The following is a 19,677-nucleotide window of genomic DNA, read 5'->3' on the forward strand; positions in this document are numbered from 1 at the left end:
TTGTTTTTTTTACAAATGTATTAAAAATAAAAAACTAAGACATCACATGTCCATACGTATTTTCAGTCTTTGCCATTAAGCTCCAAACTGAACTCAGATACATCCTGTTTCTACTGATCTTCCTTGAGATGTTCCTACAGCTCAACGTAAATCTACCTATGGTTAATTCAGTTTATTGGACATGATTTGGAAAGGAACACACCTGTCTATAAGGTCCCACAGGTGCCACAGGGCATGTCAGAGTACAAACCAGGGGTGGGTAAAAATATTGATGAATCGATGCAACAAAATATTTCCTCACCCAATTCAACATTGATTCAGCAAATCTTCTGAATTGATTCAACTCCTGGCTAGTGAGGGAGGTCTGTGTGTGTTATTCACGTTGTACAAACGAGGGCCACGAGAGGCCAATCAACAAAAAAACACTGTGAGCTTAAGCAGCAGCAACAGCATAAAGCCAGATCCTTCGACTTAAAGTCTGACGTTTGGGTTGTTTTATTGCTCCAAAATGTGAGGTGACATAGCACTTACGTTCACATGGAGCATGAAAATCGATAATTGAAGCAATTAAATCAATTTTGAATCGAATCAATATTAAATCCCAACCTAAAGAATCGAAATCAAATCAAATCGTGAGGTACTTGGCAATACCCAGCCCTAGTACAAACCAAGCATGAAGTCAAAAGACTTGTCTCTAGACCTCTGAGATGGGATGGTCTCCAGGCACAAATCTGAGGAAGGGTCCAGAAACATTTTTGCTGCTTTGAAGGTCCCAATGAGCCCAGTGACCTCAATCATCTTCCAAGAGCTGGCCCCCCATCAAAAGTGGGTGATCAGGGGAGAAGAGCCTTAGTCAGAGAAGAGACCAAGAACCTGTTGGTCCCTCTGTCAGAGCTCCAGGGTTCCTCTGTGGAGACAGGGGAACCTTCCAGAGGGTCAACCACCTCTGCAGCAATCCACCAATCAGACCTCTTTGGTAGAGTGGCCAGATGTGGGCCCCTCTTTAGTAAAAGGCTCATGGCAGCCCACCTGGAGTTTGACAAAAGGCTCCTGAAGGACTCTCAGACCATGAGAAAAAAAAACTCTGCTCAGATAAGACAAAGACTGAACTCTGTCACTGCAAAAACTGAAATCTTATCAAGTGTTTTTGTCTTATTTTCAGTAGAAAATTCCTTTTTAGACTCAATATGAGCCAAATTCAAATGACCAATCCAGAAAAATGTCTTGTTCAAAGTTATTTAAGGACAAAAATGAGGTCTGAATTGCTCATAACCAGTAAAAAAATCTGCCAATGGAACAAGAGAAAAGTGACTTGTATTAAGACATTGTTCTAGTCTCAAGGAAATTTTCAAGCAATTTTTTCTTGTTTCATTGGCAGATTTTTTTTACTGGTTACAAGCGATTCAAACCTCATTTTTGTACTCTGATAACTTGAAAAGACATTTTTCTGGATTGATAAGTTGAAAGTGGCTCATATCGAGTTTAATAAGACGATTTTTACTTAAAAAAAGACAAAAACACTTGATAAGATTTCAGTTTTTTGCAGTGTTGGCATGAATGCCAGGCGTTGTGTTTGGAGGAAACCAGGCACCGCTCATCACCTGGACCATACCATCCCTACAGTGAAGCATGGTGGTGTCAGCATCATGCTGTGGGGATGTTTTTCAGCAGCAGGAACTGGGAGACCAGTCAGGATTGAGAGGAATATGAATGCAGCAATGTACAGAGACATCCTGGATAAAAAAAACCTGCTCCAGAGCACTTTGGACCTCAGACTGGGGCAACGGTTCATCCTTTAGTAGAAAAACGACCCTAAGACCACAGCTGAGATATCAAAGGAGAGGCTTCAGGATGAATCTGTGAAGGTCCACGAGTGGCCCAGCCAGAGCCCAGACTTGAATCTGATCAAACATCTGGAGAGATCTAATGCTTCCCATCCAACCTGATGGAAGAGAAATGGGCCAAACTGCCCAAAAAAGATGAGCCAAGCTTGTGGCATCATATTTAAAAGACTTGAGGCTGTAACTGCTGTTGAGGCTGTGGATACTTGTGTACAAGTGGTGTATTATTTTTTTTACCTTCAATAAATTTGCAAATCTTTTCTCTCATTGTCTTTATGGGGTGTTTGTAGAATTTTGAGGAAATAAAATGATCTTATTTTATTGTGCAATGAGGCTGTAACACAGTAAACTGTGGACAAAGTGAAGTGCTATGAGTGCTTTCCGGATGAACTGTATTTAGTTGGTAGAAGGCTGGCAGTGTTCAATGTGAAAGTCTCATATTGACTCTTTGCCATGTGGGCCACCGTCCAGCTCGCCACATGTGACTTTGAGACATGAACACTGTGAGAATGACTCAGGATCACCGACCTTGGATAGTGATGTCGGAGCGCAGGTGCTGAACACAGGATTTGGTCTCGCTGAAGTGCTATTGTAACTCGATCTGGATCAGTCGTGGCCTACGTGTTTCATCATGCCTCTGTCACCCGGGAAATAAGAGATTACTGGGCAGAAGACCTGACATAACCTCCTGCTACTTTCATATTCCCTCCTTCGACCAGCTTCTCCCACGAGTTTCTGTACTTAGCGGTTTGGATGGAGGAGAGCGTGGCAGCTGGTGTCTGGCCTGAAAACATCATTCTGAAACTCTGTGAAATTATCAACGCTGCATCTCCGCATCCATGCAGCAGTGAGAAGAGATTGGACATTTTCAATCTACACCGCCCCTCTGGGTATCTCAACAGCGAGTTATTACTGGGAACTGCTGAATATGCTGGCGAGGTGAACATTACAATCATGTTTCTCCTGATAAGGCAGTGTTAAAACAAACAAAAAGCTCACCGCTCCCCCTTCTCCGCACCGCCCAAGGTCTTTGATTGAATTGATCTCTATGCAAATGCCGCGTTTTTAATATGTCCCATTTTCATAAAAACAGCGAGAGGAAAGATGTAGCGGCTCTCGCTCCGTCTGCAGATGAAGAGATAGCACTTCAGTGATACACATCTCCGTGTCTGTATATTGTTTTGCAGCCGCTGCGCTGCATAAAAAGCAATAAAAGAGCCTCTACAAGCCAATGTAATTACACTGCATCCCAGCCATACAAGACTTTCTATTAGAACAATGGCACTGATGTAGGCATTCCACTCTGCAGCACCAGGTGACATTAAATCATAATGAAGCCACTATATTTTAACTGGCATGTGTATATAGAGCTAATATAACACACTTCACCTATCAGGGCTGTGATGGAAAAAGAAAGATGGAAGACGTAAACTTTCTGCTGCAGAGTTCTGGGAAAGCTGTTGTTGTGTTTTTTTTTTTACCTTCTCGTGTATTTCCTGTGTAGACTGAGCATCGCAGAAGGCGACAGTCGCCAAGTCTTTCAGGATGGGCATCTCCACGGTGCAGTCGCGCCCATCCAGCAGCGCCACTAGGGGGCGCGGATGCATTGGCCCGTTCATGATTTGGGGCCGAATACCTATAGACAGACAGAAGAGAAGAAAAATTACATCACGTGTTGGTTTTTAATACAACAATAAAATGAAAAGTACTTTTGACTCATTATTTCCAACTATGCATAAAGCGCCCGAGGTTCTGACTGTTCTGCTTTTGAGGTTCAGTGAAGAAATGCACTTCTAACTACATTTTAAGATAACTATCCTTGGGTTTCAGAAAAAAAGAACAGTAAGTTATGAGCCAATTAGGCAGATACAGAAAATATATACTTTGGTCTTTTAAAACTAGTTAACCAGTCAAGGTTTCTTTTTTTTTTTTTCCAGATTAAAATTTTGACGACAGAGAATTTCTTAGCCGCCAAAAATAAGCCCAGGTTATTCAACTGGGCTTAACACAAGCATTTTGAGTGGCTAAAGCTAAAAAAGCTAACACCACCACCTTTGTTGCAGCTTGACATCCACATGCCTACTGCTGCTACAGATTACCCAAGTTGAAAGGTTATCAGACGGTTTAACCAGAAACAGTCAACATACATGCTTATCTTTATTTTGTAAATTAAAACCAAACTGTGCCACGCTAAAAGATGCTATTTGTCATCTGTGCTTGTTTATATCCAGGGAGTAGAGTATTATTGCTTTATGATAGTAAATATGCCCTGTTTTCCTGTTTTCACCAAGCGGTCCGGTACGGATCAGTTGGTACAGGTCGCATCGGTAAAGTCTGATCCTGTTAGTCATTCCACAGACAACCTTGCCATTCTCGGTAGGCGATGTGTAAACTGATTGCTGATAGCTGCGTCAGCTACGTAATAGTGTGAAGGCATAGCAGTGTCACACAGCGTACCTTACTAACAAAACCAACAAAGAAGAAAAATGCGACATAGTAGACAGAGATAAAGTTATCTTCATGGATTCGAAGATTCGCACGGGAAGTGACAATTCTTTCAACCAATCTACAGATCGCAATGTTTCAAGGTCCACCCTCCGGGGTTGGGTCGGTATGTCTGGCACCCCCAACAGAAAGGAACCAAAAAGTGGGACAGTACCGGTTGGTAATTTGGTCCCTGCCCCAGTTTTAGTTGAAGGAAATGCCAAAAATTTGTCCCATACCAAGACGAACTGAACTGAACCACTTGGTGGAAACGGGGCTACAGAGTCCGTTAGAGGTGAGTTGCTGCAGCCAACTAATTATGCTGATGAGTGAGTTGTTAAGTCAAGAGGTCCCCACACTTTTTAGCCTGAGACCCCTAAAAGGGTGCTGCCAGAGATGGGTGACCCCCTGCCATGAGAATACACCAACGGGCAAAACCAACAAAACAGAATGGCCTGGGATACCCAATTCAGCTGATGTGTAGAAAATGAGGCCACCTATGGTCAAATATTGCTTTGGCAAGTAAGAAATGTAGAAAACAGATGAAACATTTTCTGTTTGTGTAGTTTGATATAAAATTTTACCACAATTTTGTTTATACTTCAGAATATATGATGAAATATTCACCTTTTTTAAATTTTGGGAGGTATCTTAAAAAGCCCCCTGTTTGGGAACCATTGGTTTGGTCAACTAACACACACAACCAGCTTCAGGCTGGCAAGATCTGGTTGTAGAGTGAAAGATATCTGGCTTGTACTACTACACATAATTACTGCTTTAACTGTAAGAAGACTGGCTGAATGAAATGTCACAACTGTCAATGTAATTACAAAAAGAAGAGTGTTCAAAGCATTTTATCAAGAAAACAACAACAAAGTATTCAAGCAACAATCAACTCCAGACACTTTCAGCTGGAGTCGATTCACTGTTTCTCTGAGTAGAAAATGATAATAACCTGCTGCCGCTGTGTGTGTGTGTGTGTGTGTGTGTGTGTGTATGCAGATGTGCTGATTAGGATGGAGCAGAGAAAAAAGGTTTCTCCGAACCACCAAGTGTTGTTCAATAAATCAATGCACCTACTTAGGAGTGGATTAGGCCACAGCCTCACTTACAGGAATCCACTCAATGCACCTAAACACTCAAATCACACATGAATACAACTACATGCTACACACACACCGCACACACACGTGTACTCTTTCATACAAAAGAGGAGAGCTCTCCCTCGTGTGCGTGTACAACTACTGACTCAAACACTTTCGTTTTTCAGTTCAAGGGAAGGATCTTACATTTGCAAACCTGCAGGAGGAGAGACCTGCCAGCTACACCTTCAGAAACAATGCCCTGCCTCAAAAGAGCCGTGTATCATTGAAATGGAGAGTGTGAAGAGAGAAAACGCTACAAGCCCGAAACAAACCCACAGCCAACTCACATCAGCACTTCAGCGCACTTAACAAAGTGTGTGTCGCTATTCTGTTTTATTTTTTTCCCCACGCTCAGCGTCCTCCTTCCCTCTGAACACTTTTTCTCGCTCTGAGTGAAGAGAGCTAAGAGGAGCCGAGCCGAGCCGAGCTCCCCAGCGGGCCGACCTTCTCACACAACCCCGCTGAAGGAGACGTGTCACGCTGAGAAGACAGACAATTACGAGTGCTGCTTCATACAATGTTAACAAGTGCTGGGCATCAATATTCATGCTGCTTCAGAGCTGAGCGGCGTGCCGGCTCTGAAGCCAGCCAGAGGATGGAGAAGTGCTTCCTGCTGGGAGCCACGGCCCCGAATGCTTCAGGGGTCGTGATCTTTTCTTTCTGTCAGCAGATACAGATCTGTTCAAGCTGACAAAACAGGCCAAAAGTCAGTCCGAGAAGAAACCCAAACCAGCAGGATCCCCTGTGGATGTTTCTGTGTTTGCATTACATCACTCGTCTTCCAAAAGGTGTGTACATCTTAAGTGATCCCGAAGATTAGGGTGACGTCAGAATCCTGCTCGAGATAAGGAGCAGGGTGGAGGAAGAGGAAACGAGAGGAGAGGCCCATTAGGGACATGGTCTGTGGGATTAGAGCAGCAGAGGAGGCTGATTAGGGCAGATAAAGGTGAGATTAAGAGATTTAAGATTGAGAAAGTTGTGTGTGAGTGCATGCGTGAGTGTGTGGACGGTAAAAAACAGGCTGACGTGAGCAGTGGGAAAACAAACAGGTGGGAGGGGGAGGAGGGAGGAAAACCAGCAAGAGAGAAATTAAAATGTAAAATGAGCGTACATAAAAAGAGACTAAACACTGCCTGTTAGCTTAAAGAGCTCCCTGGAGGCATATCAGGGAGGAAGAGAGCGCAGGAGAGCACATAAACGACAGAAAGGGAGCAGTCCAGGAGAGCAGCCTCCAGGACGGAGAGAGGTATGAGCCCATGACATCCCCTCATCAGCCTGTTGTGACGGCGCCTTCTTAACAGACCGTCAGGTTTGCTGCCACTTATTTTTGGCGCAAAGCTCTGAGGTCTGACTCCCCTCACCTAGATCCTCCAGTGCAAAGGGTGGAGGACGTGTTTTCTCTGCTGTCAGACCACAAAGACAGACGCCTCCTTCCTCACAAAGCTGCCGCCAACAAACAAACAAACAAACAGCTTCCTGCGGTGAGAGACTACTGACACAGCGGTGGGGAAAAGGTGAGGCGTTGCCACCCAGCTGTCTGTGCCACATCTGCGTCTGATGGCATGTTGAATATTGATGGAGGCAGCTGGGTAGTAAAGGCTGACTCTGTTAGAAACTGGCAAAGGTGCAAGAAAGGCAGCTCGAGCATCAAGCACAAACCGACCAACAGAAATCAAACGCGTTTCAGTTTCACTAGTTTCTCATTTAAAGCTGTGTTCACAAATTTTTGCCACCAGGGGGCAGAATATAATGTGATGAAACCAGTCGTACTTAATTCTAACCAAGCGGCAACCTCTGGTCTGAGAATATGAGACAATGCGGAAGGGCTAAAATCTGATGTTTCTGGAGCGTTCGCTTGAAGTACCGGAAGTCACATACACACCAAGCCAAAAAAGCCGTTTTCAAAGCAGAAATTAACCTATTTACAGCCTGGTTCAGAAAACGTCTCCTGTCTGAGTCGCTAATTTTACAACTGGCACCCACTGTACGGGAGGTAAATTTTTTTCTAACGCAGCCATTCAGAGGATATTAAGATTGCAAGCTCCCCCAATAAGAGGCACAGCTGAGGGTCACGTGACGGCCGGCGCCCTATGGCTGTAGGCGAAGCCCTTGCCACTACCAATATGGCGGCTATAGCTGATGTACTTCATTTTCCGTCTCAGAAACAGACAGGTGACGTTGGCGAGACTACATCCATGTTTTATACAGTCTTGTCATAACATTCTATTGTGTTTGTAAGTTAACTGATATAACATGACACTCTTGGTGTTGCCACCCTTGCGTGATATTGCAGCGTTGCACAAATTGCACTTTGTGTTAGTGTCCTTTTTGGTAAACTGGAGCCGAGCTTTCGATCACTTCAATCTCTCCATTGTCTTCGAAATTCTGCTGACAAGGGCGATTGACGTGTGACTCGTCACTTTGTAAAGAATCAACATGGGGATCATTAAGCTTTAAGGCTAATGACCCATCGCTACAAAAGACGCTGCCAATATTGAGCGTGACATTAGTCAAAGGGGCCAAGGGGACTGTCTGTGAAAGCTTGTGTTTTCTAAGACAAAGACTCCATTTCCCACAAGCACTTGCAACCACTGTTGTGATTAGGGATGCACCAATCCAACTTTACTGGTCCTGATACCAAAACCTGGGCTTTGGGAATGAACTGATACCCAAAGATAAGATAAGGGATAAGACTGGTAATGTTTTGGGTGAAAGGCAAAGAATGAGAATGAGAAACTACTGAAGTTTATATTTATTTAAACGACAAAATATTTAAATATTTATCAGCAGTTTGGTAAAAACAAAGCTTCAGAATGTACAGAAATAACTATTCAGTGTTAGACTTTTAGACTCTGTAGACTGGTAATACAGTGATAAACAAAGAAAATGTATCAAAGGTAACATTACCAATCAAGCAGCTGAGAGCGCCGGTTAAAACTAGACATAGAGCTGGTCGCCTGGATCAGCCCTGTCTCACTGATACCTAATCCAGCTTTGTGGGGCTGAATTAGACCAATACTCAATACCAGGATCAGGATTGGCGTATGCCTGGTTGTTACAAAATGACTCTTACCAAGATGTACACTTGTATTAAAACAAATAAATGGAGATTGGATCAACAAGCAAATTTTTCAAACTGTTTGTACCGTGGTTTAATAGACAGTATATTTAGCGGTACTGACAGCCCAGTTCTCTGAGACGTGTTTATAACGTGTAACGTTAGTGAATCTTTGACACTATTTTGTCAGGGAGTGATCTTGACTGAACTGCCTCTTAGAGAGAAAGGGGAACTGCGTTACTGAAGCAGGTCTTTTTTTTCACAGGCAAGGACGTCTAAAACAAAAACACTTGTGTTCAGATTCAATTCTATTTGCATCTCTTTCTCCTTTCTTTCAAACTGTATTGAGTGTAACATGATCTGTATCATCACTATTTTATACCAAGCGTACTCACGTCTAGGTCGAAGTGTGTTCATGTGTTTTTAAAGAGCTTGGACATTAAAACGTATCAAAGAAGAACACACAACTGTGTTGATAATAGACACTGGTAAGCTAATAGACTACAGTTGAGTCATGCGAACAGATTGACTGATAGGTTATTTATTCCAAACCTTGGGGCTATTTTGAAAACAGCGAGGTGCTTTATCAAACCAAAAGATGAGAACTGTAACAACAACAGTTTGTGTAATCAATCAGATGGTTTCAGAGATTTACTGGTATGAATAGTCTGATTTCAGCTTCTTTTTCTGAATACTTTCCCCTGTTCATGACCTTCTCTTGGACTTCCTTTCCTTTAAGGCTGAGCTCTAAAATCTCTAAGAAAACGGATGACACCATCCTGGCCTTTGGACACCACACTGATTGACATTTCTGTGAACTTTCTGACATTTTACTGACAGAACAGCTGATCCATAAAATGAGAGACTACAGTGGTTTTAAAAAAAAGGTTAGCGTTAACCCTTGTTTGCACACTCTTCATTGTCAGTAAAGTGAAATTTATGAGCCAAAAAGGGCTTAAAGCACAGTTCAGAGGTTGCATATAGAGTATTGATTTGAAGACATTGTAGATTACAGCGCACTACGCTATCTCCAGCTCTCAGGAAACAAACAGCAGCACCTGTAACCTTCTCCCTGCTTCCTTTAAGCCTCTCGTTAGTGGCTTACACAGATTACAGACAGCAGTGGGTGAGCAGGTGAGAGGAGCTGCGAGTGAGGCAGCGGTTCCAGGCAGCGTGGAGCCCTCAGGCAGGAGTTAGACAGGCTGATCTCTATGAATCATCCAGCGGGTTTCTCTCTGACCTTTCAGTGTCTCACTCTTTCAATCGCTCACTCACTGACTCTTCCACTGCTGCATTTCAGCGACTCGCTGCAGTGTTGTACTCTCACAGATCTCTCTGTGTGTATGATAGCATCTTCTGACAGCTCTTCTTCTCTGTATCTGTTTGTGCTCACATGTATCTGCTCATCCATGTGTCTGATCTCTTTCCCTCCTTTACAATCATCTCTCAGTGGTCTTTCAGTCACTGCTCCTCCTTTCTACCATCCCTCCACCTCAGCTGTCAATCCTATCCTTCCTTTCCTCGTATTTTCTTTCATTCCAGCTTGGAGGAGCTGGAGTGAGAGCATTTCTGCGCCCGTGTCCTCCTGCATGACGGATTGATTCTGATTTTGATGGAGAGGAGATGATTTATTCGGGCAGGGAATGCAGGGAGGTGACAGGCAACACTCCCCCTGCGCTGAACTGACAGCGTGTACATCAAACCGGTCTTAACCAGGACTGGTGGGTTTGTCAGCTGCACAATACAAACCACACCCGATCCTGATGGATACGTGACACCCTTTCTATCACCTTATCTGAGTACTGACGTTTGATGGACTGCTTTGTGGATCCAGAATATCAGCTTCAGGTAACCATTTGGAAAACTGGCATTTGTACATTCAATTGACATTTTTGGATCTCTTTGTGATTTTTTCGGAGAGAAACAAACAAAATGTGGCTGAAAAATATAGGATTTTTATTTTTCAACTTGACAGAAACAAAATTTACAATATTACACTGCATGTGGGGCGTCAGTTTGACCTCATGCTTAAGTTGTATCCCCTAAATGCAGAAGAAGCCCTGTTTCACCAAGCAGTTCAGTTTGGTCTGTATTGGTTTGACATGCATTTTGTGGCGTTCCTTTCACTAACACCTGAACAGATTTCCATATTATCGACCCGTACCGTCCCATTTTTTGGTACTCTTCTGTTGGGGTGCCAGCCACTGTGTTGCGCTGCTATGCTGCAAGGATGGGTACAGAATTAGGGAATTTTAAAGGTACCGACAAAATTCTGTCTGTAGTACAGATTCATAAAAATCAAACAGTATGCCATGCTATGACTATGAGAGAGTGGGAGAGTAGGCAATTTTCCATGCTGGACATGAACACAGCATTGCAAGTTTACATACTGAAGAATGAATATGTTGAGTTGAAAAACTTTAAGATTTTATGATTAAACAAATAAATATTTACTACCACATAAACACACACAAAAGCACCAAAAATTGGTACCATTAAGTACAGATACTGATTGCCAGGTACCGTACCGTACTGTACCGTACCTTGGAATGGATCCCGAATTAGGTACATTTTTAGGAACCAACAGAATTCTGTCAAAAGTACCGGGTATCGATTCATGTAAAATCAAAAGGTACCATGTTTAGGTACCTAAACGCATCCTTGTGACTGTGAGGGAGTAGAAGAGTAGGCGATTTTCCATGCTGGACATGAACACAGTATTTCAAGGTTAAATATAGATATAAAAGAATATATTTGTAAAAAATATATATTTCATTATTGAACAAATTGATATTTTTTTCCACATAAACACAAAAAAGTACCAAAATTTGGTACCGTTGAGTACCGGTACTGATTGCCAGGTACCGTACCGTACCGCACCGTACCGTACCGTACCGTACCGTACCGTACCGTACTGTACTGTACCGTACCGTACCGTACCGTACCGTACCGTACTCTACCGTACCTTGGGATGGGTACTGAATTAGGTACTTTTTAGGTACCGACCTAATTCTGTCAAAAGTACTGGGTATCGATTCATGTAAAATCAAAAGGTACCATGTTTAGGTACCTAAACGCATCCCTGTGACTGTAAGGGAGTGGAAGAGTAGGCGATTTTCCATGCTGGACATGAACACAGCATTACAAGGTTATATATAGAAGAATATATTTGTAAAAAATATATATTTTATTATTGAACAAATTGATATTTTTTACTATATAAACACAAAAAAGTACCGAAAATTGGTACCGCTGAGTACGGGTACCGATTGCCAGGTACCGGGCATCGGTACTGTATCGCTTCAAATGTAATAGGTACCCAACCCTTTTATTTTGTCAGGCTATTATATAGATAACCAACTAACATGCTGCCTACCAAGAAGGGCACAGGTTCAGGCTTAAGTGATCCGACCCATACCAAACTGTACTGATCCAAACCAGACCGCCTGGTTGAAACGAGGCTTGAGCCTTAAAGCAGGCGTCTCTTTTCTTACCACTCTTGCTTGTGGTTTCCTGCCTTAAAAAAAGGACTGAAAGATAACATGAAGAATTCTAATTACACTTTTGAATTTTCATCAAAAGATAACCAGAAAACATTTTATCCAAATTCAGCCAATTTTTAATCGTCTCTAACGTTTGAAGAGTGAAACCTGATTAAAATTGATTTGTTTTTATCTGCTGGATCAATAGTTACTGGTTTCCATGTTTGCCGTCTTTCACAGAAAATATTTCAGTCCATGGAGCAAGTTAATAACTTTTTGAAATCCACATTTACCATCCTTTTGAATTTTACTACTCTAACCTTCAAATTTCTCTTGAATATCTTCCCTCTGCTCCGTCACAGACTCAGAGGTCTCTCCACAGCGCGAGGAAATAACACACACCAATAAATATCAAAAACACTCTCTGTGTTAAATTGCTTTGAAACACCTCCACTGTGACAGACACTCTCAGCTCTCTCTCGTATGAACAGCTCCACAACAGCTCATTCAGAGACGACTCGCGAAAATAAAACACGGTGTTCAGCGGGTCCGCCGTGTTCTCTGCAGGCCGCCGTGCTGTCTGACGACAAACACCCGCGGATGCAGACATGAGATGACATATACGGTGCTGCATCAAATGTCAACAAATGTGCACATTGAGAGCTAGAGGGCGTGGGGGGGCAGCATGGAGTGTTGAAGGGGGGGTGCACCAGAACAGCAGGAGGCAGAGTGCTCTTAATTTCACTCCTCCATTAATTAATCCCCCTCATTTCCTTTCGTCTGTGTTCTTGCTTCCTCTGCTTGTTGCTAAACTGTTGCCAGGCTGCAAATGTGTGTGTGTGTGTGTGTGTGTGTGTGTGTGTGTGTGTGTGTGTGTGTGTGTGTGTGTGTGTGTGTGTGTGTGTGTGTGTGTGTGTGTGTGTGTGTGATGATTCTGGAGGTCTTTACTCTGGGAGCCAGCTGCTGTCACAGGTTTACCTGCCAATGAGATACAAACATGTAACACACATCTCCTCACAAACACACCATGTTTGGTCTGTGTAACGAAACATCCAGAGCTAACATTTTCAGTGATTTAACCAAAGTTTTTCAACATTTTTGTTTACTGCAAGGCTTTTAAAATCCAGGAAAAAAAACATGCTAAAATTGATCAAATTTATCGATTAGATAATTTTTTCATCACTTTATCGATCCTTATCCCTATTCACTCGTCATTCATTTGACAAACAAGTTTTCTTCCCTGCCTAATGAGACATCCATGTTTACTTTAACAAATCTCAACAACAGTGTTGTTTCAGCAAACTATAGACCTGTTATGCCAGCAAATCTAAAAAAAAATTCTAAAAAACCCCAGTGTATTTTCCGGTTTAGTCTACCAAACTAAACCAGAGTCAAGCGTCAGTGTAACTTACTATTTACAGCGAAACTGAGACCCACCAAAAACAAAAGTATGCACATCACTCAGGGGACAAAATAAACCAAGAAGAGATAAAAACCATGTTGGCAAACTTATTCAGAGGAGGGAAAGCCCTGCTGCTTTTTTGTCTATGGCAATGATTGGTGAAACAACAACAATGGAGCTCTTCCAATCCTTGCTGCTGGAGATGCCACTTGACTAAAAGTCTATCCACCCATCCAGGTCACTGGGGCAGCGATGTCATCACTGAGGACCAATGACCTCTGTCTGTGACCACTTCCACCAGCTCCTCTGGGAGGACACTGAGGTGTTCCCAGGTCAGTTGAAAGATATAATCTCTCCATCGTGCCCTGGATCTACCATGGAGTCTCCTCCAAGATGGGCATGCCTGAAACACCTCCTCTAGGAGGAGTCTTGGAGTCATCCTCACCACATCATCATAACACATCATCTGGCTCCTCTCAATGCAGAGGAAAGGTCGTTTCAGCCACTTGTATTCGCGATCTACCCACAGGTTGTAACCAAAGCTAGAACTAGTTCGTCAATTGACTGGAACATCAAAAGTCTTGCCTTCTAGCTCAGATCTCTTGCATCAATGCCAACGCCGCCCCAATCCATTTGCCAATCTCTAGTACCTTTTTCCCCTCACTCATAAACAAGACCCTAGGATACTTAAACTCCTCCACTTTGGGCAAGAAGTCTATCCTGACCCAGAGTTGGCAGTTCACCCTTTCCTGGCCAAGAATCGTGGCCCCAGACTTGGAGGTGCTGATCTTCATCCAGGCAAATCGCCCCAGTGCCAGCTGGAGGTCAGTGTTCGATAAGGCCAATAGGACCACATCATCTGCAAAGAGTAGAGCTGGGGTCCTAAGACTGCGGACTCATTTTTTCATTAAAAGCTGGCATATCAAGGAGTTGTCCTTCAAAGGCACATGTACAGATGTAAAATGAAAGCTTTTGAGATTTGCTGCATCCAAATCCAACTAATGTTTCAGCAAGTGTTGATACAAGTAGAAACACTTCAGATATCCAACCATTTCTATAGATTAAAACATGAAACATTGTCTGCAACCTTCAATCACAAATACAACTGCTATGCAAGCACAGCTAAATTTATCCTGTTGGTTTCAGGATGATAAAAACAGGCCTTTGAACATTCGTTTCAATAACGGCTGGTTATTCATGTTCATACTGCAAGTCTCTGGAATACAGGGTGGAGAGCTCAGGAGAGCGTTTTTCACAATTAGAACGCACATCCATCGTCCAAAATGAGAACTGGGTCAGACTGAAATTTATTTTGGAAATCTAGGTCTTGGTTTAAAAGGGGTTCTTGATTCAGATAGCATTTCTAACATCACTTTCCACTTGTTTTTCTTTTTTGTTCAATCTCCCTCCGTCATCAGTATTTCAATTCTAATCATTCCTGTAGTCAAATACTTGTGGAACCAGGCCTCGGTCCGGGCTGGATGCTGCAGTTCCTGAGCCAGCAACACTTAGTCAGAGTCTGGCAGCAGCAGGATGCAGCAGAGCGCCGCACCGGGGGATGAGGCCAGAGTTTCCATTATGTGAGGAGAGAGAAGGCTGGGAGTTTTCTTCCTACCGCTGGCCTTTGCCGCTGGTTTTATGTTGCCTCCACGAAGAGAGGAGGGGACAGAAAGAGAGAAAGAGAGTGGTTCGAAGGGAACGCAGAAAAGTGAGGAAGAGAGAGGAGAAAATGGCCGTAGATGTCACTTCTGTGGTTCAGGGAGACCAGACAAGCCGCGCACAATGCTATCATCATCTTCTGCCACCGGTTACCTAGCAACCCCAAGCTGCTGTTTGCAGGTGGCTGCTTCTTGACAACAACGCTGCTGCTGCTGCTGCTGCTGCTGACCACCAACAGTTACAGCCATTTACCGTGGCACTGTGAGCGGAGCTGAAACATGACCCACATCCTCTGCTTAATGCAGGCAGGAGGCTGTGGGAGAGTGGAGGAGCCCGCCCACAGAGGGGATCGAGGGGCTGCAGAGTGGGTATGAGGGGCTGTGGATTTTATGTGCGATTTGGTTCCTGGATTTTTCCAGTTTGCAGCTGTTCCTTTAAACGGTGGACTCTCTGTTTGGTTTACAAGAGATGCATCAGTCAACCAAATTGCATTCTCTTTTAAACACGCTGCAGGGGCTGTTAGCAAGTTTGAAGGGGGTGTAATTGCCCCATTTTACCATGCACCCTCACCAAACCCATATCAAACATGAAGTTCTGTATCTGTGACAGTTTAAGACCAATGCCTTCAAGGTTTGCAAAGCAGCGCGGCCAAACTTGAGGGACATATGGTCAACAGTGTGGGAATTGTACGCAATCATTTGGATCATCTTTTTGGGAAAACAGCTCAATTTACCCGACTGTTATCTCTGTTTATTAGCGAAAAAGGAATCCACAACTAATCCAGGTTTGCTCTGGTGTTCGTAAACATCGCCACCAAGCGCTGTTTGGATCAGCCCTGGCAGTTGATCATATCAGCTGTAGCTAATTAATGATAATTCTGCGAATAACTCGCCCAAAGCTCAAACTGAAACTTGGCTGCTGCGATGCTAATGTGCTCCCTTCAATTTGGCATCTGCGCTCGGCCAGAGATAATTTGTTGGATGTGGGGGAAAAAAAAAAAAAAAAACTCGCTGACAACCGTTTAGATTTGTGAGCAAACTGCTTGTTTTTGGCAGTTCGGCAAGGCAACGAGTTTTATTTTATTGAGTGAAAGGATCAAGCTGATGACTTCCTGTTGGAGGAGAAAGTTGGAGAAATGAAGGCAGATAGCTCCAGTTAAGATGTTTCCAAATGGAAGGAAGATTCTGTGTTCAAATTCGTTAAACACAAACTTTTTCCTAATGATGAGGAATTACAAGAAAGCGTCTCAGAGAGGCAAGAGTTGCAAAGACAGATCTGCACAAGCATGGATGTGGCAACAAATGAATAGAAACCCACCCACACACACACACACACACACACACACACACACACACACACACACACACACACACACACACACACGCTGGCGGGCTGCCAGCAGCTCTGACTGTGGAGTAACAGAGAGGACTTGGCATAATGCACAGATGTGCCGTTGGGTCAAACAACACTTTGTTTTCCTTGCTGGAGTTTCCTCCCTTTTCATATGGCTCTCTGCCAGAGTCGTACTTCTAGTTTACTGAGGCTGAATTACTCATTTACTACTCTCACACACACACACACACACACACAAGCAGCCATAAACACACACAGACCCTTCATCTGCCAGTGACAGCACGAGGTCACTGCATGAGTTGTAGTGGCAGAAGAGGGGGGAGGTACAGCGGGTGAGGAGGGGGGTGTGAGCGCCCTTTGTTGGCAGCCCTTCCCTCCCTTCACTTCCCCAAAAAGTAGCACACAAAGGCCACTTGTCCTGCGCTGCCAGTGCCCCACCCCTGTCACCACCCGGCTGCCCGCCACACCAACCCGTCCCCTGCCAAGAGCGCCAGGGAGAGCACGCCTGTTTTTAAATGGTACCCTCTGTCTCTGTGTGTGTGTGTGTGTGTGTGTGTGTGTGTGTGTGTGTGTGTGTGCAAGCCAAGCTCACACTCCACCATGGGACAAAAGCGGGTGTCAACAGCATCCACGCCACTGACCTCCCACCCCCTTCCACCTCCCTGTCTCTTTTTTTTTTCCCGCTCTTTTATTCTCCGGCGTTGCCCCGAGCTACGGAGCGCGCTCAGATCCCATGAATACGCAGAGGAAGTAAAAAAGCGGCACAGCCAAGTGCAGCAGCAGCAGCAGCAGCAGCAGTGGTGGTGGTGGCGGCAGGACAGGACAGGCGGCGTACCTCAAAAAAAAAAAAAAAAAAAAAAAAAGAGACAACACACTTCTACTACTCGCCACTACCTTCACGACCACACACCCACCCACACACTCACACACCACTCCCTCCTCCTTCATCCACCTACCTTACTCCCTCCCCCCTCCCTCCCCTCCACCTCCCACATGCCAGACTTTATTAGACATCCAGAAAAGAAAACAGGAAACATGCTGCTTGCCTGGAAAATGTTGCCTCCACATTCTTCGGCTTAAGAACTACACATCGCGGCGAAAAACACAAGATGATTGAGGCGAGCGGAGAGGGGTGAAAAAGCAAGAAATATTAAAAAAATGGAAGTGGAATACCCTCCACGATAATCCAAGGAGGTTACACCCCCCCTCTGCTTTTCTCCTCCTCCCTCCTTCGACCCCCCCTCCCCCCTCCCCTGGAGTTGCTCCTCTTGCTCTGGCCCTGTCGGTGAGGGGAAGGAGTTTTTTTTTTTTTTTTTCTGGAGCTCTCACTAAGCAGCCGGCTGCATCATCTTCAGTCCATGCCTCTAAGGGCGAGAGAAGCAGCGTACACTCCGGTGTCCCCACACACACACACACACGCTCGTGTGGCGTGCAGGCTGGCGATCGGATGGTCACGAGGGTGAGGAAAAAGACGCTTTTGTCCTTTTTTTAAAAAAAAAAAAAAGCAGCAGAAAGAAGAAGAAAAGGCTGCGATGGCTGGATGAAACTCTCCCTGCTGCTTCCTCTGCTGTCAGCTGCGCAACATCTATTCACACGTCTCCTCTGCCTCTATCTGTCTCTCTTTTGCTCTTTTTTTTCCCGCCTTTGTCTTTGCTGTTAATAAACCAGGAGGGGCAGAGAAAAATCTTGCGGCAGGAGAGGGAGAGAGAAAAAATCCTGTCTAAATCAGAAGTGCCAGCTCCAACATGCAGCGCTGAGCTCTCCGGGCTCGCACAATTTACTCCCCGGCTGCGTTCACTTCATAGAATCGGCACACATAACACACTTGAGCACAATCCCTCCTCCCTTTTTCCCTCCTCCTCCTCCTCCTCCTCCTCCTTCTTCTTCTCTCCTTTTTTTATGTTTTATTTCTGATGTGGACTCCACTGTGTTTTAAGAACGCCTGCCCCCTTTCTCCCCCCTCCTCTCCCTCTTACGCGGACTCTTTTGCTTTCGCACAGCCTCCCCCCCAACCCCCTACTCCCCCATCCTCATGATTATTTGGTTTCCTCCTCTTCTTTTTCCACTTTCATCTAGACCCTCAACACAACCCCAAAACACCACACACACACTTACACACACACACAGACAAACCCTCCCCCCACAACCTCACCCCACCCTGGCATTTTGTGGGTTACCGGGAAGAGATTGGAATAGTGACACACACACACACACACACACACACACACACACACACACACACACACACACACACACATTCTCCCCTCCCTTACACACACACATTTTAAACCAGAAGAACAATGCAACATTCAAGCAGCTCCAGCAATAACATTACAGCTGTAGAGTTGGCTGTTTTTTCGCACCATCAGGGAAGTCATCAGAGCCGAGTGTGTTAAGTTCACAGTTTGGTCCCCGGAGGGAAGAAGAGGGGAGAGGAGAGGAGAGGAGGAGAGGAGAGGAGGGAGGGGGGCGAACTGACAGATCGCTCTGCTGAACGACTGCGAGGACGAGCGGCTGAAAACACCCCTGTTTAGAATAACAATGTAACCGGAGCCTCCCTGCAATTCTGCAGCGCGGCCAGAGCACGGCGATGCATAGGCACACACACATGAACACACACACACATACACTCACACCTAAATGGCTGCATGACAGGCGCGACCAATAGACAAAGAGTCGGCACGGTCATACGCCAGGAGCGATTATCACTGACAGTAAAGTGGAAAGGTGGACCAGCCTGACGTGAGGCCGCTGCACTGTTTTTCTGTGTATCCACTCTGTGTGTGTGTGTGTGTGTGTGTGTGTGTGTGTGTGTGTGTGTGTGTGTGTGTTCAGGTGACCATCAGCTGTGCAGTTTTTTCTCAGCCAAAATGAGAGGAGACGGCGTGTCGGCCGAGCCGCCGTCTGCACCAGTGACACATCTGAGGGAGTGTGACCATCAAAGGCAGCAGCCCCCACTTCCTGCCAGCCGACCAGACACACACACACACACACACACTCATACGTACGCATAGGCACACGTACACACACTCTTGATGGAGTGTGGGGATACGCCTGCCCCTCTGATCTTTCTATCTTCAATAACATTAGAGGATGTGCAGGAGGAGGAGGGGGCTGACTGACAGCAATATGTTAATATGGAACGTGGCAGATCACAGCTTTGCAGAAAACAGAGCCGCCCTGTGAGGTGTGTGTGGCGGGGGGGTTTAAAGAGAAGAAGAAGAAGAATGTAGGGTGTATTTAAGAATACCAG

The 19,677-nt window shown here is 44.8% G+C and overlaps 1 protein-coding gene across 2 annotated transcripts in view; it reads right to left on the reverse strand.

The window, feature by feature from the left end:
• LOC141785007 (C-terminal-binding protein 2) overlaps positions 1 to 19,677 on the reverse strand; it is a 139,483-nt gene that overhangs the window by 22,536 nt on the left and 97,270 nt on the right. Inside the window, exons 1-2 of one of the 2 annotated variants that reach the window (XM_074663062.1) lie at positions 17,471 to 18,294; positions 3,323 to 3,477 (exon numbers count right to left, since the gene is read on the reverse strand). In XM_074663062.1, coding sequence (XP_074519163.1) covers positions 3,323 to 3,477; positions 17,471 to 17,492 — 177 coding nt within the window. In that variant the 5' untranslated portion in view covers positions 17,493 to 18,294. Of the gene's footprint in view, positions 1 to 3,322; positions 3,478 to 17,470; positions 18,295 to 19,677 lie in introns of those variants that run through there. The other variant, XM_074663061.1, reaches the window with a different exon arrangement.

This window comes from Halichoeres trimaculatus, unplaced genomic scaffold, assembly GCF_033239565.1.
Source record: "Halichoeres trimaculatus isolate MK-OKI-2021-1 unplaced genomic scaffold, fHalTri1.1 fHalTri1_scaffold_23, whole genome shotgun sequence".
NCBI lineage: Eukaryota > Metazoa > Chordata > Actinopteri > Labriformes > Labridae > Halichoeres > Halichoeres trimaculatus.